This window comes from Rhinoraja longicauda, chromosome 33 (assembly GCF_053455715.1).
Source record: "Rhinoraja longicauda isolate Sanriku21f chromosome 33, sRhiLon1.1, whole genome shotgun sequence".
In the NCBI taxonomy this organism is placed as follows: Eukaryota; Metazoa; Chordata; class Chondrichthyes; order Rajiformes; family Arhynchobatidae; genus Rhinoraja; species Rhinoraja longicauda.
Genome location: NC_135985.1, coordinates 15,618,588 through 15,644,327, shown reverse-complemented (window position 1 = coordinate 15,644,327; position 25,740 = coordinate 15,618,588). Strand labels below are relative to the sequence as shown.

The following is a 25,740-nucleotide window of genomic DNA, read 5'->3' as shown; positions in this document are numbered from 1 at the left end:
TGGTACAAATTAGGGAGAACTCTGCATGAAACTTGCAGAATTGAAATTGAAAATGCTTTCCATTTGTTGACTGAACAATAAAAATATAAACATTAAATATCAATTGCTAGAAATATAAAGTTTAACATAGTGACAATGTCATTTCATGCATGAAAAAGTAAACCAGACACTTTCTCAAAAAGATACAATCTTTAATTCCGTGAAAGAAATGTGATTTGCATACAAATACTTAACAATTCAAACCTTGCTTGAGTCAGGATAACTGTGAAAGCGTTAAGCTGGTCTTGGAAATCTGGATCTCACCCATTTTTAATATATGTAGACCATGGGAGTCAATTGAAAATATAAATCTTAAATTGATGTGTGAATGAAGCATATTAAGTGTTATTGAAGCAAGTTGGAACTAATACAGATCAAGCTAAAATCAAAAGCTTCAATTGGTTGAATTGATTCCTCTGGTCACTGTTCTTAAGCATTTCAATAAAAGCTATTTTGATTCAAGATTCTAGCCTGTGATCTTTCAACTAATGAATATAACTAACAGCAAACATTAAGGTATCCTGCATAGACACAAAATGTTGGAGTAACTCAGCGAGACAGGCAACATTTCTGGAGTGAAGGAATGGGTGACTTTTCAGGTTGTGACCCTTCTTCAGAAGTCACCCATTCCTTCTCTCCAGAGATGCTGCCTGCCCTGCTGAGATACTCCAGCATTTTGTGTCATCTTTGGTGTAAACCAGCATCTGCAGTTCCTTTCTACCCAAGGTATCCTACATGACTGATTGGAAGCTGCAATTGAAACAGAATAGCAAACGAAATTACAGCAAATGTAAAAATATATACTTTCCTTGCTACACACAGCAAGAGTATTTGCAATGTAAATGTGGTTCACATTTTGCATTTGAAAATAAAAACATAAAATGCATGAAATCCACAACAAATTAGTTATCAATTGATTAAAGTGGCATTCAGGATAGTTTGTCTGTTTGTTTTTATGTTATGACTGTTTTTGTAAAGCGCTTTGAGCACCTGGTAAAGCGCTATATAAAATAAATGCTTATTATTATTATTATTATTCATGTACTACCTAATGTTTCCATTGTATACACTGGAATTTAGAAGGATGAGAGGAGATCTTATCGAAACGTATAAGATTATTAAGGGGTTGGACACTTAGAGGCAGGAAACATGTTCCCAATGTTGGGGGAGTCCAGAACAAGGGGCCACAGTTTAAGAATAAGGGGTAGGCCATTTAGAACTGAGATGAGGAAAAACTTTTTCAGTCAGAGAGTTGTGAATCTGTGGAATTCTCTGCCTCAGAAGGCAGTGGAGGCCAATTCTCTGAATGCATACAAGAGAGGGCTAGATAGAGCTCTTAAGGATAGCGGAGTCAGGGGGTATGGGGAGAAGGCAGGAACGGGGTACTGATTGAGAATGATCAGCCATGATCACATTGAATGGTGGGGCTTGCTCGAAGGGCCGAATGGCCTCCTCCTGCACCTATTGTCTATTCACAGGATTTTTGTTTGTGGGACATTCAAATTCCCACCCCTCTTTCATGACAAATTACCTTGGGGAGACATGAAGTCCATCATGAAACTTGAATCTCACACCCATTGGATAATGGAGGATTTAAAGTATGGTCCACAAGGGTAACATGGTTCTGATGGTTCTAACATAACCAACCCAAAACATTAATCTGTACATTTCTCCTGACCTGTGAATTTCCAACATTTCCTATTTTGATTTCAGATTTTTAACATCAGAAATATTTTGCTTCTTGATTTAAAATCTTTAACTATTTCGTTTTATAAAGGTTCCTTCCTTTTTAATGTTCTCTTTAATTGGTTGTTGAATGTGTGTGGGCAGGGTAGTTTTTAATTTGGGGTTTGGTTGCTGCTGGTGTTAGAGAAAGGACCTGCAGGAATTATAAAAAATGCCTATATTATTTGTTATACTGATTTTTGTCTGCGCTCTCATCCCATGCCCTTTGAATTCTCTCCTTGAAAGTTTCATGAAGAGGGTTATGTCACCCCTCTTTTCCAGTTCTGTTAGGTCTACATCTGAAACTTTAAAATGTTTTTGCTCCTCTCAGGGCTTGTTGAGATTTTGTTGTCGATTTGAAATATCTCTTAGTTGTGCTTCAAATTTACAACACTTTTTTAAATCTTAGGTTTTATTTACTAAATCCTGATCAGAATCCGGATCAGATTACTCTGTTTTGTTGACTTGTATGCAGCCTTGTCCCTTCTCTGCTGCTATTAATCTTTCATTCAACAAGTCAGTCAGGATTTAGATTAAAGAAAAAAAAATCAATATTCATTTGTCAGTTGAGATTCATTTTATAAAATGTGTATTTGATTCCAGTTTAACTGAATTTAGTGCATGGAGAACTTAAAATTTGGACGCAATAGATTATTTTCCACTCATAATAAGAGTCCTTAAATCTGAAATTTTGTGAATACTCAGACTTTTTTTACTTAAGAGGTTAAATACTAAATTGATTTGGAAATATAAATGCATTTTGCTAAAGCAGTAATCAGCACACCATTTTTGAGATTCCATGTTGCAGCTGGATCATTCATCATTTCAGGGCTGGGGGGGGATGGGGTAGGATGCACATGCAGCCAATCCACACATGTTCTTTCCTCTTTCAATGTAGAAATAGCTAAATAAAACACAGATTTAAGTGTCAGACAGCAAATAAAGTTCATTTGAAATGTGGTTACAGTTGTATTGGAATGAACAATCAGATCACGCTTTTCTTAAATGGCAGAAGGGCCAAGTAGTCCACCTATGTTCCCATTTCATATGTTCATATATACACCTGCCGGTATTGTGGACACCAAACTTCCATAAACTGCAGGATGCAGACATTGTCTTTTGAGCAAGTACATTTTAGTGTCCATGCCTCTGTGACTAAGCAGATAAACAGCTTTTTGTTATTGCACTAAAATCTTTGCATCCTCTAAACCAATCCATCAAGGTTAGTTACACTCCTCGACATTTTCATTATTCTCCAAAAAAAACTCTTGCAAATCAGTGTCTCAGGAGTGCTTGCTATGAAAGAACTCTGACACTTCATTGTCAGGCAGCTTGTCTTTCGCATTTACCTGCAGTTTGAGAAGTTTGGGCAACACAATGACATTGCTGGTAAACTGCTGCTTCAGAATGTCAGAGACCCAAATTCGACCCTGATTTCAAGTGATGTCTGTTTGGAGTTTGCTCGTTCTGACCATGTGGGTTTTCCCACAGGTGCTCCGGTTTCCTCCTATGTCCCAAACTTTTGCAAGTTTGTAGGTTAATTGGTCTCTATAAATTGCCCCGTGTGTAGGGAGTGGGAGGTAGGATTACGTAGAATTAGTGTAAACAGGTTGGTGTGGACTTGGTATGTTTCAATGATGGCCCGTTTCCATGCTATATCTTTCAATCAAGTTACAGCTCCTGTTTCAAAATCTCACAGGCCTGCAGCTCAAATCCAATCTTTAGTCATCACATGCTCCTGGTCTGCTCTAGTAGGGAGAATACAAAGTTCTCAGTGAAGGGACAGGGAAAATGTTTCTTGTCTGAACTAGGTATCAAGAGACAGACATGTTGGAGGAATCATCTGTCTGTGATTTTTGACCACTTTCATATAGCTAAGGCCTTGCACTTTTGCAACAGTGGACACTGCTGAGACTGCAGTTTAGAGATACAGCACAGAAAAAGGCCCTTTCGGCCCACCAGGTCCAGCCATCCCTGCACATTAATACTATCCTACACTCACTAGGGACAATTTTTATATTTACCAAGCCAATTAACCTACATACCTGTACGTCTTTGGAGTATGGGAGGAAACCGAAGATCTCAGAGAAAACCCACGCAGGTCACGGGGAGAACGTACAAACTCCGTACAGACAAGCATCCTTAGTTGGGATCGAACCCGGGGCTCTGGCGCTGCATTCACTGTAAGGCAGCAACTCTACCGCTGCGCCACCGTGCAGGATACAGTGGTCACTGGATACAATCTAATTTGTTAAGTTAACTTTTGGTCTTGATTTTGTTTTACTTTAATTTGGCGGATCACTGTCATTGCCTGAGGCTAAACTTTGTAGCACATCCCACATCTTCTTTACTTAATCAGAGATTCCCATGGATTCCAGATGACTGCTGTGGTCCTCGGGGCATCACCAGGTGTGGGTGTGCAATTTATCACACTCAGTATTCATCATTTCTCATGGATAAGCACAAGAAATTCTGCTTGACTGTGAACGATGTTACAGTTTCGAGCGATGTTACAGTTTCCACAGCACTCTCTTCATAATGATGATTGACAAGCAATGTGGAAACCATTATACATTTAAAATATTTATTTCAAAAACACATGAATCGTGGACACTTCAGAGTAGTTCTAAAGATGTTAGCAGACAGAAGGGTGACTAACTAGAGAACACAGATTTAACAACTGACATACAAGAGCTGTGCGTGCGTGCACATGGGGATGAAAGCAGGTGGGATACATCTAGTAGTAGTAGACAGATCTAAAGGAATTGAATGAATAGTTGAAAAGGGGCAGGAATCATGGCACTGTGGCCGAGCAACATTAATGGAGGCCTTTCAAAGAACCACCAAAACCATGTGCTGAATTATCTCCTGTGCTGCACCATTCTGTTGGGAAGAATCTTGCCTTTCATGGAGAGGCCCAATTTTGATCTTTGTCTTACAGCCATCTGTTTTCCTCTCTCTGTCCATCTGGTCTTGTGCACCTTGACTTCAGTTTAACTGAGCTAGGACACATTCCTTGAATGAGTCCATGTCCTTCCAAGGCACGTCCTTCAACCTCATCTTTCCAGAATCCCCTTTGCAGTCAGTGTTGAGTTAATTTATTTGATTCTAGTGCTCAGACTTAAAACACCAATATTTTTCTGCCGCCTATGTTTAAGCAAGGCTTGCGCTTGAACCCAATGGCCTCTTGTCCTAGATTTACTTTATCTTTTCACTGCAGATCACCGTGAAAATACATGCGCAAAAAGGAGCATTCAGCACTGGTATGAACATACATTTTTGAATACTAAATATATATATTTTTTAAATTGTTGATTTGGCAGGAGAATCACTCATGATCTTATTGGATGATATTTTGAGGGGTTTAGAGCCTTCGACAAAATTACCTTTGAACCTTTGTACAGTCTCATCAACATATGGGACCAGGAATTGAAAAAGCAACACAAAGTGAATCAAATTGCAGGCCAGTAATCTTCCTGTATTCATTTCTCAGCTATTAAACCAGTTTAAATCAGTGTTACTGGTATATGTTACTGCCAGTTAATCATAATCTCATTGATTCAAGTATGCAGTTATTTGACAAAAATCTATTGCTCAAGACATTGAAGGAATTTACAGACCCATTGATTCCCCACTTGGGTCCCCACGAGTTCTTCACAATCCAGTATTTGGTCCCATTGGCTACTCCATAGCCCACAGCTAACACAGCATGGTTCACTTTGTCTGGAGTTGAATCGCAGTTTTTGCTGTCAAAGAATTGTTTAAATACCATAAGTTTCAATAACTTGAAAAAATAAAATTCTTATACTTGTGCATTGGTTAATATTTCCCATTGTAGTGTAAATTGCTCTGTCAATAGTTACAATGGGAATCGTCTCCAGAAACTTAACACGCTAATTACAACAACACCAGTGACAGGAGATTTCATTGCAAAATGTCAGGTTTAGATGGGGATTCGTCATTATAAATTCAGAAATTCATACTGGGATCGTGCACTGAATTTTGGTGCCCTGGTTCAGTTCAAACGTCGCTTATACCCTCAGTCCTTGTGTGCAAAACATGAGGTCAGCTAAATATATATATTTTAAATAAGTTCTTTAGAAAGGTAAACCTACTAAAAGTATCTAAAACATCAAATAACCCAGAAGTGAACACCAGAGGATTTTTGCAAAATTGAATCTTTTCACCTGAAGAATGATAGGAATATGCTCTGGGGTATGAGGCATCAACTCAACTGCATGCTTTAGAGGATAAGTGAAAATGTTTGAGACCAGGAGTGAGAGACCAATTCATTGAATTTATTATTTTAAATACATGGGCCTGTTGGACGTTTGTATTCTCTCGAAATCGTCCATCTTGGGATTCCAGACCCACCCTACAAAAACAGGTGGTTAAAGGATAACTTTATGGAGATCTTTAAGTTTAAAAAAAAAGTTTGACAGAGTAGCCGTAGAGAAGATGTTTCCATTGTGGAGAAGCCGGAGAGTAGTAACCATAAATTTAAGAAAGTCATTAATACATCTAATTAAATAATTCCGGAGAAAGCTCTATACACAGGGGATGATGAGAATATAGAGTTCACCGCTACAAGACTGAGGCTTTAGCTCAGAAGCACTTAAAGGGAAGTTATGTAAATTATAGTGATACAGTACAGAAACACGCCCTTTGGCCAAACAAGTCCATGCCAATCTGGTTTTACAGCTGAGATGGTCTCATTTGCCTGCATTTGGCCCATAAACCTCTAAACCTTTCCATCCATGTGCCTGACTAAACGATTTTTAAACATGGCCAGCATACCTGATTCAATAACGCCTTTTGGCAGCTCATTCTATATACGCACCAACGTCTGCGTGAAGAAACTGGCTCTCAGATCACTTAAATACTTCCCCAATCACCTCAAGCCCATACCCTCTAGTTCTGGACTCCTCCACCTTGGGGAAAAAGACTATATCCATTTACATTATCCAAGCCTCTCGTGATTCTGTGTGAATCTATATGATCAAAGAAGCAAAGGAGTAAAAGGGTATGTTGATGTGTAGAGCAATCATGATTGACAAAGGCATTTGTGAACAGACCAAAACAGGCATTCAACCCCATTGTGGTGATGTTGGTGTTATTCGGTATGGAGAGATTGGCTTGATCATAATAATGGAGTTTGAGGGATGAGGATGGGAAACATGAGGAATGACCGTGACGCTAAGGTATTTAGTAATTACTGAGAGATTTTACCCACTAGGCCTATTGATTAGTTCAATGGGACATGAACCTGCTGAGAACACAAAACTCAGCAGTGGCTCTGGATCACTGGAGAGACAATGGTCAGCAATCTAATAGGAGAGAGACTAGCATGCAGTTATACTGGATCTAGTGGAGGGGAATACTTGCCTCTAATAATTTTATTTCCACCAACTTCATTAGAAAAATGCATTAACATGCTGGGAGATGCCAAGAGTTCCCTGCAGATCTCCCAGCATTTACACTTGGACGTTACAGCAGTTCAGACTTTCCATTTATGCTGATAAGCAAAACATCTTTTGTGATACATGAGCCATTTGAAACTGAACTGTTTACTAATGGCTTGAAGAAACTTACCTGGAATAAATACCACTCGTGTAACTCATAAAATCATCAGTCACTTGAAATGCAAAACTGACAGGATTCAATCTTGCCACAGCATCCACCATGCCACTTTCATCATACTGTAAAACAAACAAGGTGTTAGACTGATGTACTTCTACAAGTACTATAATAACACACGGGGCACGGAACTGTAACTAAGGCTTTCAACCTGTTGGGTCTGTGGTCTAATGAATCATAATATTTCTGTTAATGCCAAATTCTTTGGTAGTTTTGATTAACAATAAGCTATTATGGTCAGGTTTCAAATGAATAATTAGGCATCAATTTACCTTTGTGGAAGATGGTCTCAGACGTAATATTCCTGGAGTGTATTTGTTTATTAACTACTTCTAAAAGGCTTGATTCTTAATTTCCTGAGATTCTCATTCTGGTAAAACAACTTTACTTTTTTCAAGACCAATGCATACTAATTTGACCAGGCCAGAAGTGTTAGAGTATAACTGAAGCATAACTTCTGTTCCCCTTAATCTTTATATCCAGGGTCTTTATAATTTTTAAATTGTGTACTAATTTTGTATACATAAACCCACAAAACTTTTCAGAGCAGGAAAAAATGGGCTGAATTAGAAAGTTACTTCTATTTCTATGTTCTTTTGAACTGTCACATATTATGTCAGCTACACCTCGAGCAATCAAAGACTGTATTTATAACTTTTAACATTACATCAATGTGCCACCTTTCACATGCTACTGAGAGATGGTTTTGTCAATCTCGTTTGAAATTGTTGCAAGAACTGCCTGTGCATCTTATCCTGAGCCCCCTGCAGAAGGACAAGGGTAGTGACCACCATAGAGTCACAGAGTGATACAGTGTGAAAACAGTACCTTCGGCCCAACTTGCCCACACCGGCCAACAATGTCCCAGCTACACTAGTCCCACTTACCTGCGCTTGGTCCATATCCCACCAAACCTGTCCTATCCATGTACCTGTCTAACTGTTTCTTAAATGATGGGATAGTCCCAGCCTCAACTACCTCCTCTGGCAGCTTGTTCCATACACCCACTACCCTTTGTGTGAAAAAGTTAGCCCTCGGATTCCTATTAAATCTTTTCTCCTTCACCTTGAACCTATGTCCTCTGGTCCTCGATTCCCCTACTCTGTGCAAAAGACTGTGCATCTACCTGATCTATTCCTCTCATGATTTTGTATTATCAGCAACATCAATGATTTGGATGAGAACATACAGGGCAAGATTCCGAATCTTGCCCTGTATGTTCTCATCCAAATCATTGATGTAGATGACACTATCACATTCTCAAGTAGTTATGCGTGGGCAATAAATGCTGCTCTTGCCAGCACTGCCCACATCCTATATATTAATAACACTAAGAGAGACTATCAAATGGCTTGTAGAAATCTCTGAGGACATCCATAATCATTTCCATGTCCATAACTATAGTCAAGCATGGTCCATCCTTTCCAAAGCTACAATGGCTCTCTTTTGGTCAATGGAAAAAATACAATGTCATTCTGTCCTTGCTTGAAATTAATTTGAGCATTGAGTTCTGATCCAATTGAATTCAGTTTAGAAAGAACATTTCATTTTGTGTGTGGCTTGGTAAGGTGTGTGCGTCTGTGTGTGCGTGCGCGTGTGGGTGTGTGTGTGCGTGCACGTGTGCGCAGTTTGGTAAGGCGTGTGTGGAGCTTGGTAAGATGTGTGTGTGGTTTGATAAGGCACGTGTGTGTTGGTGTGGATAAGGCACAGAAGTGTGTTTGTAGCTTGGTAAGGCACAAAAGCGTGTGTGTATATATGTGTGTGAGAATGTTGTTCAGGAAGATTTGCAACCTACCTCTGTAATGTTGACCACATCTTTGACAAATGCAACTGCTTTGCTCGGCTGGAACTTGCAAGATCCATTCTGGTAGAAACATGAGGGGTGAAAGAAGATTATAATAGGAATATTAACTGCAGTTTGGTTATATTTTCACTCGGCTTAAGTTGGACAGACTAAGATTTTGGGTCTGAGTTTTACTCTCAAAATTTTGAAGATGAATGTATTAAGATTTATTACTTTGTGAGATTAGTTGATCTCCATTGCACCCCTTCAAAAACTTGCGTCCTAAAGTGCAGAGATTAAAGCAATACAAAGTACGCCAGGGTTGGGCCTAGCAATAAACAAACTGCTGGAGGAAGGCAGAGGGTCAGGCAACATCGGCAACGACAGGGATGGTTGATGCTTTGGGTCAAGACCTAGTTCTGATGCAGGATCTCAACCTGAAATGTTGACCCACCTCTGCCTCCACATCCTGACCTGCTGAGTTCTTCCAGCTGTTTGTTTTTTGTGTGGGATGGATCTGCAGATGCTGGCTTAAACTGAAGATAGACACAAAATGCTGGAGTAACTCAAATGGACAGGCAGCATCTCTGGAGAGAAGGAATGGGTAATGTTTTGGGTTGAGATACTTCATGTACTGGATTCCAGCACCTATGATCTCATGGTTCACCAAAACTCTGTACAGCTGCAGCCAGCCTTCCTTATGGTAACATCCAAACCCACTACATACCAGTTCACTCTTTTGCTGAATCTAGTTGTTACTCTTCTATGATTTATACACCAGAGCACAGACATCGCTCTAAGTTGCATTTCTCTGTCTCACACTTCAAAAAAACCCCTAGATCTCCATATCTTGCTACAGCAGATAATTTCACACTTCACCACCTTATTCTCCACCTGCTCTAATTTTGCCCACTCAAAATGCATCTTTGTAGACGCCTCATAATCTTACCTAGCATGTTATTATCAATAATGTATCATGAATATACTACATTGTCCTCTCATTGAAGTTAAAGTAAATTATAAAAATAGACCAAACCATGATTCTTGTGGCATGTAACTATTTTAGTCTATGCTACCCCAAGGATGAACTGTGTATTCTTACCCTGTAGTCTGTCAGTGTGCTGAATCCAGATTCATGCTGTTTTCAACATATATACACAACCTCAAATTTTAATCTTGTTCAATGGTCCACTGCATGACATCTGATCAAAGGCCTTCTGCATATCCAAAATTACATGCCCTCTGGCTCATTTCTGTCTTCTTCATGCCCCCTGCTAGTTATATTTTCAGAAGCTCTAATAGGTTAGTGAAGCACAAGTTCTGTTCTTTAAAACCATGCTGATTCTGCTTAGTTTTATTGTGACTTTGAGAGTGCCCTGATGCTATGCCTTTTGTATGAGACGTAGAGTTTTACAGCAAGGAAACAGTTCCCTTTGCTCTTCATCCAAGCTCCCTGTCGACCTTCTTGCCCACTTATACATCCCATGTGCCCCTATTAAGACCATATCCTTGCTTATGGAAGTGTCTGTCTAAGTATCTCAAAGTAGTGATTGTATTTAATTCCACACCTTCTCTGGAAATAAGTTCCAGATTTCAACCACTCTCTGTAGAAAGAAACTTTTCCCTCAAATCTCCTTGAAAATTCCTTCCTCTCAACTTAAACCTATGCTTTTTCTTAATGTCCCTCAGTTGCCTTTGCTCTGGGGAAAACAAGCCTAGCCTATCCAGTCGCAAGATAAGCAAGTAAAGAGAGCGTTTAATTATCATATACATTGGAATAGAACAATGCAATTCTTAATTGCTGCAGCTTTACAGGCACATTAAAGCAATAACACAAATAAATATACGCTAATTATTAAGACAAAGTTATACTAGGTAACCAAACCATAATAATGCAAGCCAAAGTTCCACTTTGTGAGGTCAAAGTTAAGGGGAAAATATACATTAATGGCTTGACTTTAACAGCATTGATGTTGAGGAATCTTGGTGTCCAAGTTTATAGCTCCCTGAAAGTGGCAAAGGCATATGCTTGCTTTCATAGGTCAGGGCATTGAGTATAAGAGTCAAAGAGTCATGATGCAGCTTTACAGGACTTTGGTTAATCCACATTTGGAGTATTGCATTAGAATCAATGTAAAAACAATTAACTACATCTGTAATTCAGCATTAGTTTCTGTAACCAACTTGAACTATAACAAATTTACGTTCCTGTGTACTATTGGTTGTTACAATAACACATCTATTTCAATACGGAAGAAAGTGCATCATATTAACCCAGTCTGATAATTGTGTCTCAAGACCCACACGCAATGTAATTGAATCTTAATTGTTCTCTGAAAGGGCCAAGCAAGCCAATCGTTTGTGGGCATTTATTGATTGGCATTCCCAAATGAGGCCTACATCATTTGAGTGAAATCTTTTTTTGCTTATTTGAGCTCTCTTATCACCCGTCATGTCTATCTAGAGGCAAACTAAACTGATTTTTATTTTAAGACCCTGACCAAGATCAGCCAAGTGAGTACTAGCCAAGATTAAATATGGGTCGAACATGAAATCATGGGCCTCTCCTCTCCCTTGCACTTCCACTCTCTCATTTAGTGGAATAACAATGATAATAATTCTGTGACATGACCAGAAGGAAATAGTTACATGAGACTTGCTTGCTGATATCATAAAAGTGCACTTATGCCGAAGAGCATCAGAGTCAACTAATTATATGCTGAAATTCCAACATTCACATTATTTTCACTTTGAGTTTTCACGAGTTTTGCTATCCTCCAATTTAGTTTACAGATATATTTTGGGGTGCCATTTTATAAAACTTGTCCAGCATTTTACTCATCCATTTGCAAAAGTTAAGTGATTGAACAAAGACATAGTTAATGATTCTATTTAACTGTATAGTTACAAATGTAAAATCTCACCTTTCCTTCATAAGGATAATCCTTTTCCATTTCCAACCCATTGTTGTACTTAATGTATTCAAAGGCCTGACTTGGTAGTCCCCTGGTGAAATATAGAAAACAATAGTGGAAAATAGGAAATAGCCATGGAGTTCTTTACAAAATGAGTCCCCTATTTTAGATCAAAGGGATTATTATAATCATAAAGCACAGCATTCTTTACTTTTGGATAGACTTATCATGGTGATCCAATTTTGATTCCATGCAGAGTACTTGAATTCTTCAGAACAAGGAGAGAGATTTTTCCCAACCCTCTGAGAAGTGAGAGATATGAAATAAAGATTGTGAGTAGGTAAATTCCTCTGTTAGAGAGGCTTTGTGGGAAGGATGATAGGTCCTTACAAAAAGAACCAGATAATAATTTCTTAGTTCCACATTTGAAAAGTCCTATTTGAAAAAGTATAACACATTGCTCATTCACTCACCCTGCGCATCCATGGTTGTTAAAGTTCTGAGCACAGTCCACAAGTTGCTGTTCTGCCTACAAGAAGTTTGAAAATATGTTAGCCCCATGCAATTTTTGGAAAGTTGTCCAATAACTCGGAGAAACAAAGTTTGGAAACAACACTTACCAGCAAAAAAAGTTTTCCTGAATGTATTGCAATTGCAGATTCCAAACATCCTGTAGTAGAAAAGGTCCAACAGCTTCCACACCCACCCTGTGGAGATGGCAATCTGTAATTAATGTTACTAAAACCAGAAAATAGACATGATTGTAAGCCAAAAGTATTTCTGTTTTCAGTGGAGTTGCTCCTTCAATCTCACTCAGGCCTTCCTTGTAGGGCTAAGACCTAAACCTAAGGCAATCTCCCTCTCTACCTCTTTCATCTTTAAAAATCTACCTCTCTTACCAATTTGCTTTAATGTATCGTTAAATGAGAAATATTCTTTAATAGCACGTGTGTGAAGCAGTTTAGGGAACTTTATTATTTTGTTGGGACTGGATTAAAAAAAATTAAAGGCAAACTGCCATAGTTGTATGAAATAATTATAGATTATTTCAATTTAACAAATTTGAAGAAGAAAGAAACTGAGCTTAAACTCCATTGGTATAAGTGTACTGCGATGGCCAGTTGTTTCCCTGAGAGAAATTAAACCTTGAAATGAGTTGCTACCTGCTGCTGTAGTTGGTGACCAAGGAGAAGCTGGATCGGTTTCTGATGAGGACGATAGACACTGCCCTGACCACCATCTTAGTCTGTATGTTGCGAGTAAATACTGCCCGAAACTCTTGCTCAAGGAACCAATATGATTTTAGGACAATAGTTTCCCCATTGTTTATGATCAATCCCAACTCGGGCATGCAGGCTGGAGGGGGGTGAATGACATTACGTAAAAGCCACATAATTGATCTCTCTCCTGGTAAAAATAAAGGTAGTTGGGAACTTTTTCTATCACCATCCCCTATTCTAAATGCATGAAAGTGTATGTTATTACCATCATTTTGGATTCTGTAGTCATCTTCTAAGCATTGCAGTTTGCTGTAATAACAGTATGGTTTTCTACAGTTTTGGCCATCTTTTGGCTGTACAGACTTTTTGCTGAGTAAAGAGACACAGCTGTAAAACCAAACTACTTTCTGTGCATATTGCTTCAGGAACCACTTGAGCACCAATTCATTAGCTAACAACACAATACTGGCAGACACTTTGTGCTTTGTCCTTATCTGCACTTGATTAAACAAATGTGTTAGGAAAATAACTGCAGTTGCTGATACAAATCGAAGGTATCACAAAATGCTGGAGTAACTCAGCAGGTCAGGCAGCATCTAGGAGAGAAGGAATGTGTGACGTTTCAGGTCGAGACCCTTCTTCAGACTGATGTCGGGAGGGTGGGACAAAGAAAGGATATTGGTGGAGACAGGAAGACAGTGGGAGAACTGGGAAGGGGGAGGGGAAGAGAGGGACAGAGGAACTATCTAAAGTTAGAGAAGTCAATGTTCATACCGCTGGGCTGTAAGCTGCCCAGGAGAAATATAAGGTGCTGTTCTTCCAATTTCCGGTGGGCCTCACGGTGACACTGGAGGAGGCCCATGACAGAAAGGTGAGACTGGGAGTGGGAGAGGGGAGTTGAAGTGTTCAGCCACCGGGAGATCAGGTTGGTTAAGGCGGACTGAGCGAAGGTGTTGAGGGAAACGATCGCTGAGCCTGCGTTTAGTCTTGACAATGTAGAGAAGTTGACATCTGGAACAATGGATACAATAGATGAGGTTGGAGGAGGTGCAGGTGAACCTCTGTCTCACCTGGAAAGACTGTTTGGGTCCTTGGATGGAGTCGAGAGGGGAGGTAAAGGGACAGGTGTTGCATCTCCTGCGGTTGCAGGGGAAAGTGCCTGGGGAGCGGGTGGTTTGTGTAGGAAGGGACGATGGACCAGGGAGTTATGGAGGGAACAGTCTCTGCGGAACACAGAAAGGAAAGGAGATGGGAAGATGTGGCCAGTAGTGGGATCCCGTTGGAGGTGATGGAAATGTTGGAGGACGATTTGTTGGATACGCTGGCTGATGGGGTGGAAGGTGAGGACAAGGGGGATTCTGTCCTTGTTACGAATGGGGGGAGGGGGAGCAAGAGCAGAGCTGTGGGATATAGAGGAGGCCTGGTGAGAGCCTCATCTATAATGGAAGAGTGGAAGCCCCGCTTCCTAAAGAATGACGACATCTCTGATGCCCTAGTGTGAAACACATCCTGGGCACAGATGCGGCGTAGACGGAGGAACAAATGTTACATCTGTTTCTCCCCCATGTATGCTGTGTAATCAGATTAATACTTTCAACATTTTGTTTCAATTTCAGGTTTCCAGCATCCACTAAATATGTTTTTTTGTTAACTTATTATTCTTTCTGTACCTGATCGAGTGAATCATTCGTCTTTACCTGATCTTTCACGGGCGTGACAAAATCTCCTTTAGTTCTCCAATCTATGGATTTGGGTAACGGGCCGTCTTTTGAGTAATGGTTCCCTCGCGTAGCTGAGCAGTTCTATGAAACAGAGGGAACAATTTATATTTTGAAAAGATAAACCCAAAGCTATCGAGGCCCGAAGATTGCTATTCACCGCAATCTGGAACCTAGATTCATTTCAGATTCCCAGCACCTGGAATATTTTAATTTTGTATTTAGGGCTTGGGTTTTCTGGGAAGTTTACAGCAAGGATTCCAGTATTGGAAATGGCAGCAAGCTCAAGACTTCTGAACATATATGAATAGAAGAACCAATGCCCCATTATGGGATTTGGCACTGGAAAGCCCCCAGCTGCAACTCTAGATTCCATATGAAGACCACAAAGAAACAGACTAGCTTCCCTGAAAACAGAGAACATTAACACGAATGGTTTGAATGAAAAACCCTTGGACAAGTGATATTATATAAAGACTTATGTTATTTACACAAAATGTTTTTTTTAATGTTAAGAAATGTAAGCATTTTAGAATTTTTACTTCTGACTTTTTTTTGTTTTTGCTAAAATTTGTGACTGTTTCTGAAAAGTTTGGGAATATTTAAGAGGTCAACAGTTTAAGCATTAATAGTCTTGACAATCAAGCTAATTAAGATGGCATGGTTTAGCCCGCTGTCAATTTTTCTGTGAATGAGACATTTTACCACACATGATCACATTACAGATGGAACCCTCTCTTGCCATGAAGGACCTTGTCATCAGGGTAGTACCTACAGGCAGATCGCTCAGATGTATATCAAACTTTCTTTTCTTTAGCTCAGCTACGAGTGTTGGTTCCTAATAGAGTCAGAGAGTGATACAGTGTAGAAACAGGCCTTTCAGCCCATCTTGCCCACAGAGCTTTCAGCCCAACTTGCCCACACCAGCAACATGTCCCAGCTACACTAGTTCCACCTGCCCACATTTGGTCAATATCCCTCCAAACCTGTCTTCTCCATCAATATATTGGGGAAGTTCAACAATGCCACTTTGCCACTGGAGGAACCTGCTGCAAATAGTGCCTCAGAATCTATTGTCCAACCGGGAAGGAGGGTGGGCTGGGGAGATCTAATTTGAAAGATAATACCTTAAATCATTCCGCTTCTCATCCTAACCGCACCATTGCACTTTTCTTTCTAGTGAGGCACTTGGATGATTCACATAGCATATGTTGAATCATCAACTCTCAAGTTCTCAAGATAATCCTGTAAGTTTTAGTGTTTCTCCACTGTGAAGTACAAGGATTTTCTTGTTAACATAATTATGAAGATATTAAATACACACTTGACGAGCTCCCTGCCTTGTATAACCTGGCTAGTTGGTTACTACTGAAACAACATAAGATACTGCAGTCACCACACAGCAGGGGAAACAAAAAGCATATCTCTGGTACAATAACATGGCAGAGGAATTAAATCAGTATGTGTTCGAATGAGCCATGAACGCTTGAAATCCTACTATAGAGCAAGTGAAAGCATTTGCTTTGCGAAAGCACCTTTCATTAAGGATGTCTCAAAATGCTTTACATCCAATGAAGTATTTTTGAAAAAGTTACTTTGTCAGAAAGTTCATTTGAGGTTAAACATATTGTCAGGACCCTTTGTAGTTGCCATGAATTTTTGCCTTCCTCTATTTTTTTGTGTATTTTACACATGGATGTCCAATTACTATATCGGCCTTATCTTTTCACCATGGTGCCTGTTTTAAGGGAAACCACAAGTAGAGCTGAAAGAAGCTGTTACCTGTGGTACTTTCATCAAGTACAGTGTCTTAAGCTCATTGAAGGTCATGTCAGAATATTGGTTGAGACCCACTGTAGAAAGGGAATTAAAAATATGATAAATTAAAGCTTTGACATTATTCCTCCAAAATGGTATTACAGTGTAAATAGTAAAGCTTGCATGCTGCAAAGCACAACATTTATATTGATGGCATTACTTCACAACCATAAAGTTAACAGAGTGCAGTACTTTTCTCCAAACCGTTGTGCTAAGTCTGTGAAATTCCTTCAGCTGTTGTACATGGAGATAATTAGCATGGCAATCATTAAAATGAAGCTACTTCAATCCATGATGTTTTATTTAACGGTCAATAAAAATGTCCAGAAGATATTTTTTCTAATCTGTTGATCTCTGCATCATGACTGTGCTCTCCATCTTTTTTTCTTTTCTTTCCATTCAATCTAAGTGTGTAGGGTATTTAGGAACAGATGAAGTGGTGGAACTTGAATAAGGGTTGGATAATTTGTCTATAAAATCCATTCAGCCACAGGATTCAATCATCACTGATCTGTACCTCAACACCATCCATCTGTTTTAGTTCTATGGCCATTAATACTGTTCCCTTCTGCCACACCCAACCATCTTTTGTTGGACAGAGAGGAAGTGAGATGACTACCATTTTGTGTGAAGAAGGGCTTTCTGTTGTAACTCCCTGAACAGTCTCAATCTAAATTTTAAATGTGCTTCGTTGTTCTGCTGTGATATAGTTGACGAGAGAATCAAATATCCAGCTGTAAATATATCCGAGTGAACTCACTGCGAAAGGTATGACTGCCTTTGTTGTGGTCATCAATCTTTCTCTTGTTCTGGATGAAGGTTTGCAGCCTGTGGGTGTACCCCTCTGAGCTGTAGTCTTTGTTGTACTGCTCGCAAGAATTGGAATCAAGCAAAATATTATCTTGAATCAACAAGAATTTTGATTTATGTATCATCTTTTAATGCAGTAAAACATCCCAGAAAGCTTAATCAAATAAAATGCGTCACTAAACTCCATGTTAAGTCACTATTAAGAATTGTCTTCAGAGTCATTTAATTAAATAGCATGGAAACAGGTCCTTTGGCCCAACTCATCCATACCAACCAAGGTGCCTATCTGAGCTATTCCCATTTGCCCGCATTTGGCCCATATCCCTCTAACCTTTCCTATTCATTTACCTGTCTAAATGTCTGAAATAAACAAAATGGCAAAAGACAAGAGATAGGTTACAAAATTTGTAGACCATAGAATCTTGCATCACAAAAGATCTTTTGGACAAACAGCATACCAAAGATTTAGATTTAGATTCTAAAAGACTTTAGGGTTTCAAAGTCCTCTCTCCTACCACTCCCCAAACATCTGCTGTATTCTATTTTTACATGGACCTGCAATTACTTTAAGTATCTGTTCAATTTCCTTTGCATGCGATTGAATGATTTTAACACTTTTTTACATGATACCATCCAGATTTCAATAAATTGCTGAATTAAATACCATCTTCTAATCTAATCCATCTTCTGATCTCTTGCCAATTATCTCAAATCTTTGTTAGTTATTGAATTGTATCCCTTCGTAAACTGAATCACTTTCAATAGAGTGTTGGATGTGTTCATTTATAATATAGATAAACATAGAATACACAGCATAGTGATAAACCAATCGGCCCAATTAATTTTTTGCTGGTGTTTATAAACCAAAGGAGTCTTCTATCTAATCTATTGCATCGAACTCTTTCAGCATTTCTCTTCTCTCAAATGCTCATCTAATTTCCTTCAGAAAGCATCCAAAGTATACAAGTTAATTATTGTCAGAGGCAGAGACTTCCAACTTCTAATTACACTACTATAGAAATTTATTCTGAAGTTCCCATTGAATTTATTAGCAACGATCTTACATTTATCAGGTTAAGTTTTGGGTTCTCCAACAAATAGAAGCATTCTGCCTTTAACAACCTTGACTAATTATTCATAATTTCAGATTTCTACCATGTCACTTTTAACCCCTTTCTAAAGGAAACAGAAGCCCGATCTACTCACTGTTTTCCTTACAACAATTCTTTTCTCAGTCTGCTACCTTCCCCAAATCTTTGACATGTTAAAATCCCAGCAATGTGATTAATTCTTAACAGTTCTCCGATGTGGCGCAGCCTGATACTTAGTACAAGGTTAGAGAATGATGGGCAATAACAGCTAATCTAGCCATAATAAATCTTAGCCAAGCCAACAAGGCTCACATGTTGTGCAGTTCAACACGAATTGCTTTGCTGACCTGCGATTATATATTTAATGGCCAGCAACAGATAGGCTGACAAATTTATGGAATGCTCTCCTTTGTTGCCCAATTGTGACCCTGAGCTTCTGATAACATTAATTTTCCCTCAAATTTCAACCCTGACCTCCCTTTCCACAGCCTCCCATTCTGTAACTATAAAGCTCACTAGTCATTTTACAGCCTTTTGAACCGAACAGCAAGTTCAACAGTTTTGGGTAGGTATGGGTTCTGTTTGTATTTACATTTGCTCTACAAGTCTTTGATTCATTTTCCTATTACCAATGCAGTTTGTCCCCGCGGCACCTTCATCATTACTTGTTTTTCTACCTTGGACCTTTCTATAATGGACTTTCACTTTTGTTCTTTACTCCTACCTACTTTCCTCTGCATTTTAAGATCTAGTTTTATACTGATCTTCCAAAAGAGGCTGTGGGATATTTAACATCGACCTTAACATCAGACCAGGAAGACAGGGTTGAATTTTTTAAAAAAATATTCAGAGCAAAGGATTAACTGTCAAGACAACATGAACCACTGAATTCATTTAGTTGCTTTTTCTAATTTCAGTCTTCCCACAATGAAGGAACTGATTCTGTCTGATGGAAATCCCCTTAATTCTGTCCAGTAGATGACAAATCAGAAGCAAGAATTCTACAAGCCCTTAACAAACCGTGTTCCTATTCTGAGAAATGTTCTTCTTTTTAAATGTCATTTTCCCCACATAGGCTTTCTTGAAAATTGGTACATGGGAGGCTCAATAAAAACTCTGACTTGGAATCCATCTTGGGTAGAGGGACCAAGCAATACAAGTACGATTGGTTATGATGGAATGTCAGAAAGGATCAACGCAGCACAGAAATAGTTACCATTATCATCCATTCTTTGAAATAATTTATTTCTGTAAAACAAAATAAAGAAAATTAACTTCAGTTATGGCATTTAAATTATTGTCCTCCCTCCATTCTCAAGGTTGCTGACACTATATGTTACCAATGCCGTTTGTATCAAAAAATCCTATTTCTATCAATTCTTCCCTAATTGGGATCCGTTCATCAAAATCAACGCTGTCCCACTTGTCAGGACCGAGATTAAAGTCAAAGAGTTATCCACTTGTCCATACGAACAAAGTTGCCCATCCTTTGGTTTAGCTTAGAGATACAATGTGGATACGGGCCCAAAGCCCCACCGAGTCCACACTGACCAGCCATCACCCATATACTAGTTCTGTCGTACACACTAGGGACAATTTACGGAAGCCAATTAACCTACAAACCTGCACGTATGGAGCACCCAGAGGAAACCCATGTGACCATAGGGAGAATGTGCAAACTCCACATAGACAGCACCTGTAGTCAAGTTCGAACCCCAGGTCTCTGGCACTTTGAGGCAGCAACTCCACCACTGTGCTGCCCCTGAGTTAGTCCTATTTGCCTGCATTTATCACCCTGAATGAATGAATAAAAATCAAAGGGAGTTATAGAACAGTACAGCTTGGAAACAAACCCCTTCAGTGCAACTCATCCTTGCCAACCAATCTATAACATTATTAATAGCGCTGCCTAAAGAGGCCATGATAGATGTATGGTGCTAGATATAAGTGAAGGTTTTTGGATCAGGAGTCTTTCAAAACACACTCTAATCACATTCCATCCAACTTAAAGGCTAACTCTTGTCTCTCTAATAGTGCTATAGCTGTTACAAGTTAACAGCAGTGACGATCAGTAAATGGGCGATTCATTTGGAGCCTTCAATAATCAAATGGAGGTTTAACAAAAGGTACAAACTTCCAAATGCCTAGTTTATATGCTTTATCGTGTGAAGGTTTAGAGTGTGGTGCATTTACGTACAAAATGTAAACAGGTTACTCAAGATAAAAATAAATGATGTCTTCGCAGAATGGTTACAACATGGAAAGAAGCCACATGGTCCATCGAGCTGTGATGGCTGTTTAGTTCAGTTTATAGATAGAGCATGGAAACACCAAATACATGCTGACAATTTATCACTCATTCACATTAGCTTTATGTTATCCCACTTTCTAATCCACTATATTAAAGCAAATTAACCTACAAACCCACATATCTTGGGGATATGCGAGATAAACCAGAGGACCTGGAGGAAACCCACGTGGTTACAGGGAGAATGTGCAAACTCCATACACACTACACACAAGGCAAGAATCAAATCCAGGTCTCTGGTGCTGTGTGGCAGAGTGTCTACCAGCAGCGCTGCTGTGCTGCCCTTAGTATGCAAGAACCATCCAGCTAGCCCCGTCTCCATATCCTTCCTACAGCCTTGCAAATTCATTTAGATGCTGTTCATGCTATTATTCCACTGCTTTCATTCTTGGTGACAAGCCTATTACATGGCACTTGATCGGATACCTTTTGGAAGTCCATATATACATCAACCACGTTACCTCTTAACTACTCAGAAAATTCTGCTAAGTGGATGTGGTTTATCTTTAATACTGCTAGCTTGCTTTTTTCTAATCAGTACAGCAGTAGGGCAGCTGCAGTAAATCAGGGCCCAATCCTGGACTTCGATGTGTGTGTGTGTGTAGTGTGAATGATTCCCCTTGTGGTTCAGTTTCCTGCCACATCCTATATAAGATGTGTAGATTGATAGATTAATTGGCCACTGTAAATGGCCTCCGAGGTGTCATTGAGTGATAGAATCTGCATTGGGGGGAGGTGAGAGAACAAAATAGAGGTAGTATAAATGTTTGTTCATTGATGGGCGTGGACCCAGTTGACTGAAGGACCTGTTTCCATGTTGTATGACTCTGTGACTTATCCATCTGTCTGCTAACTATTGTTTCTGAAACTTTCTCCATTATCGGTCTTCTCCAAACACTGCTTATCAATTAAAGATTACAACATTTAAATTTTCCAGTCCTCTCATTCCACCCCTGAATCTTTATATATATTTGGAAGACTAAGGAGGTTAATTGTATGTAGGGCTTTCGCCCTATTGCCCTCAGCAATGTATTCCATCCGAAGTAGGTGCTGTGCCCACTTCAGTTCAGCTAGCTGTTCCATTAGTTTCTCTTCATCAATACACACCCCGCACAGAATCTCAAATACATTGTCCACAAAATTCCAGCAACATCTTGCCATGTGTTGGTGTTGGTAGATTAAAGCACTCATATTTGCTCTTAAGTTCCTGTGTCCTGTGAATATGAAGTTCACCAGCAGCTCAACCTAGTACAAGGTAACCCCGCCAATATTACACACAAACGCCATACAGCTCTCAAATAGACCAGTGGAAAAATATCGGCAGGATGCTGCCTGTGGTCGAGACGAGGATATTTCTGTTTAACGTATTAACCCGTCAATCGCGCAATACTGGCAGCATCAGCCCGGGTTTTAGTGCCCTAGCTTCTGAAGAACGACTGATTCAGTGAAAACTGCTCCGCACTTGAAACCCAACAATCCCAGGCCCTGATTTTATTTCCATAACAACGTTAACGACAACATTAAAAAAAACTCAATTAGTGTTAAAACGCGTTGGGTTGTTCTGAAAGGAGGTTTGAATGATGTAGCGGAAAAGCAAGTCTTTATCATTTGTGCAGCCACCAGGAACAAGAGCAGAAGATGGGAGAGCACCCAGTGTTAAGGAAACATGCAGGGAGTTTTCCAACATATCTTGAAACAAGATGGTATCGTTGGAACCTGTCTCAGTACAGTCTGCAATTGCCTAAAAATTAAACATGAGCTTTGAGTCGGGTTAATGCCGAATGGTCTGACCACACACAGCAGTTTGAGTTTAAAAAAATCATAAAACTATGTGGCACGGAAGATAGTTTGGCCCATTATACCTGCGCTTTTTGAAAGTTTTCCAATTACTTCCCTCCATCGCAGCCCGACAAAATATATCCTTCTTGCACGTATATCTACTTCCTTTTGTTTTTGAAAACCTGCTGAAATCAACCGCACCCTTGGGCTGTGGTTTCTAGATAATAATTTACCGTGATAATAAAGTGTTTTTTTCACCAGAAGCTCTCACCACGACTCTTTACACAAAACTCTGCACAAAAAATTATTGGAGAAATCACGCCAGATGCTCCGGAATAATCAGAAATAGGATTCCTGTCTCGGAGCTTCTGAAGAAAAGTACCTTTGAAAGAGAATTGCTTACCTTTGAAAGAAAACTCGGGCAGGCTGCAGACGGAATGAAAAAGCAGGAGTAATGGGATAACTACTCCCGACATTTTCAGGAGGCGCCTTGACTGAGCAGAACGAGCACTGTTCCCCTTTCTCTGCTGAGTTTCACTGCTTCTACTTCCTCTTACTGTAAACCAGTTGCCAAACAACAAGCAGCTGTTAACTTGGAGGGAGAGAGAGAGAGAGAAGTCAATGCATGCCCAGTGCAGAGCTGTGAACAAATGACGGGAAATTGAAGCTGTTCGGCGAAAAAGTGGGAGGGGGCAATGAAGCAAGTTTTCTTAATGCTGTAAATGTTGAATTTTACAACCCCTGGTCTGTGCTGGGAGAAATAAAGTTGCCAACTGTATGTGTTTTCAATTAGTAAGAGGGAATGATTGCCATCGTGTGGATGAAAGATGTATTGCTTAATACATCTTTAATAATAAACTCTTTAATAATTTGGCTTCTTGACAAAATAGATCACCTATTATCATACCATTTACCAGAAGTGCATGCAGGGCGGTGTTATTTAAAACTTGACAATAATCACGATACAAAGCACCAAAACAGCTGGGCTAAGATTCTCATGATCTCAGATCAAATTAAATAACAGCAAGAAATTTAACCTTTAAAAAAGGTTAGTTTCACATCCCATTCGGTCCAACTGATCCACAATGGTGTTTATACCCTATTTTAGTGTGCTCACTAATTATATCACTGAGAATAAAACCTATTTTGTCAATTAAAGAAAATATTTATTGAACAATATGGGTAAACTTCGAAAAAATCATTGAAGTTTTCAAACTTAATGGTCTTCAAAACATCACGAGGTATCAACAGATTGGGAGAGAGAAATCAAGTTAACATTTCAGTTCGATGAACTTTTGCAAACAAGTGTGTTTTAAAGTGCAGGGGAAGGGAGGTCTGACAGAACAGAGGGAATGTCTATGACAGGTTGGAGCCAAGATTGCCCAGGTGAAACAAGTGCTGCTGGTGATGTACAAGGGGATTAAAAAGGGCTGTGTGGAGGAGGTATAGATAGAGGGAGATGAGTGAGGACAGGGAAGAAAATGCAAAAGATGGTGCTGGAACTGCGAAATGCAGAACATTGCATTTTCTAAAAATCTTAAATAAAAAATAATACTGAAACTACTCAGCAGGGTACATCTGCAGAGAGAGAAAACAATGTTTCATGTTACATGTTGAATAGGCCTCATGCAAGGTTAGTTTTTCTCTCCACAAGCTAGTTCTGATGAAAACTCATTGACCTGAACTGTGAATACTATTAATCTTTCCACAGATGCTGCTTGATCTGCTGAATATTTTCAGTATTTTCTTTTTCAGATTTCCAGCATATTCATTTTTATTTGCTTTAGAATATCATGATTAGCAGAATAATAATAATAATAATAATAATAATATATTCCTTTATTCGTCCCACACCGGGGAGATTTACAATTACCTGATGAATCCTTTCAGCTTTCATGTCTGTCACTTGAAAGCAACTGTAATAATACTGAATGCAAAACTTTTATTATGTTCATTTTATTTGCATTAAATTCTGTGCCGCTGTAAAAAATATTTAAGCAAAATTAAATTGAATGGAGAACTATTGTCCATTTGTATTACTCTAGTCTTTTTTTTCACTAAACACTCCCCTTTGGTATTTAAAACACATGCTCAAGGTTGTTTTTAATTACATTAGTGTGACAATCAGCAACACACCACTCTTTTTATTTGCATTACTCAAGATCTCAATTTGAAAACCCAAGGCTCGCTTATTCAAGTGTTAATAATGTTTCAAGATCAGTAAAAACACATTCATCCATCCAAACTTGCTCATGTTACAGTTCAGTTCAATTTAGTTTATTGTCACATCTGCCAAAACACAGTGAAAAGCTTTTGTTGCTTGGAGTTGTTACAAACTTCACCCTGACCTCCAAGCCTTTAGGACCTGGGCCACAAAATGAGGAGATCCACCGTCTATCTCAACCCTGAAATCCTTTTGACAGCCGACAATGTATATTACACACCAGGCTTTGCTGGTTGTAAATGCTGTGTGTGGTTTAGTTCTCCCGGATGTTTTAAAACAATGAAAACAAAAAATATCTAAAAATATTGATATTTGAAACATGTATTTAAAATCAAAAACACCTTAAATCTTTGAAATAAAAAGTAAAATAACTTAAAGTGTCTTTTTTTAAAGTAACTCATAACTTCAAATCCTCTTTCAAGTTACAGTAATGAGGTCTCTAAGATTCTTTGCCACGTCAAACCTGGCACAAGATCTGTGGCAATTCCTGCAAGAATCCCAGCAAGATTGTATGGGGAGTCCAGCGACAAGGTAAACTGTGAGGGCAAAGCAAGTAAAATTCAGCCTTCCGAGTCTGGCAGTCATTTGCCAGTGTGCACGTTAAGAGAGTCAAGTCAAGAGTGTTTAAATATCGTATGTACTGGGAGCAGAACATTGAAATTCTTCTCCACTG

The 25,740-nt window shown here is 39.2% G+C and overlaps 1 protein-coding gene across 1 annotated transcript; it reads right to left on the bottom strand.

The window, feature by feature from the left end:
• On the bottom strand, window positions 1–23,521 carry ctsh (cathepsin H). Its single transcript, XM_078427295.1, has 12 exons — window positions 23,247–23,521; window positions 19,973–20,004; window positions 17,616–17,721; window positions 16,820–16,890; window positions 15,017–15,121; window positions 12,720–12,806; window positions 12,573–12,628; window positions 12,109–12,190; window positions 9,197–9,265; window positions 7,357–7,463; window positions 5,385–5,510; window positions 1–2,668 (listed from the first exon to the last, which is right to left on the bottom strand). Exons 1-12 carry the CDS (start codon window positions 23,317–23,319, stop codon window positions 2,590–2,592), a joined length of 993 nt encoding a protein of 330 aa, XP_078283421.1. The 5' UTR covers window positions 23,320–23,521; the 3' UTR covers window positions 1–2,589.
• Window positions 23,522–25,740: the final 2,219 nt, after the last annotated feature.

Coding starts and splice junctions, on each gene's coding strand:
- ctsh (XM_078427295.1), bottom strand. CDS start 23,319: ATGTCGGGAGTAGTTATCCCATTACTCCTGCTTTTTCATTCCGTCTGC. Junction 20,005..23,246: donor GCCCGAGTTTTCTTTCAAAG/GTAAGCAATTCT, acceptor TTTGTTTTACAG/AAATAAATTATTTCAAAGAA. Junction 12,629..12,719: donor CAGGAAAACTTTTTTTGCTG/GTAAGTGTTGTT, acceptor AACTTCTTGTAG/GCAGAACAGCAACTTGTGGA.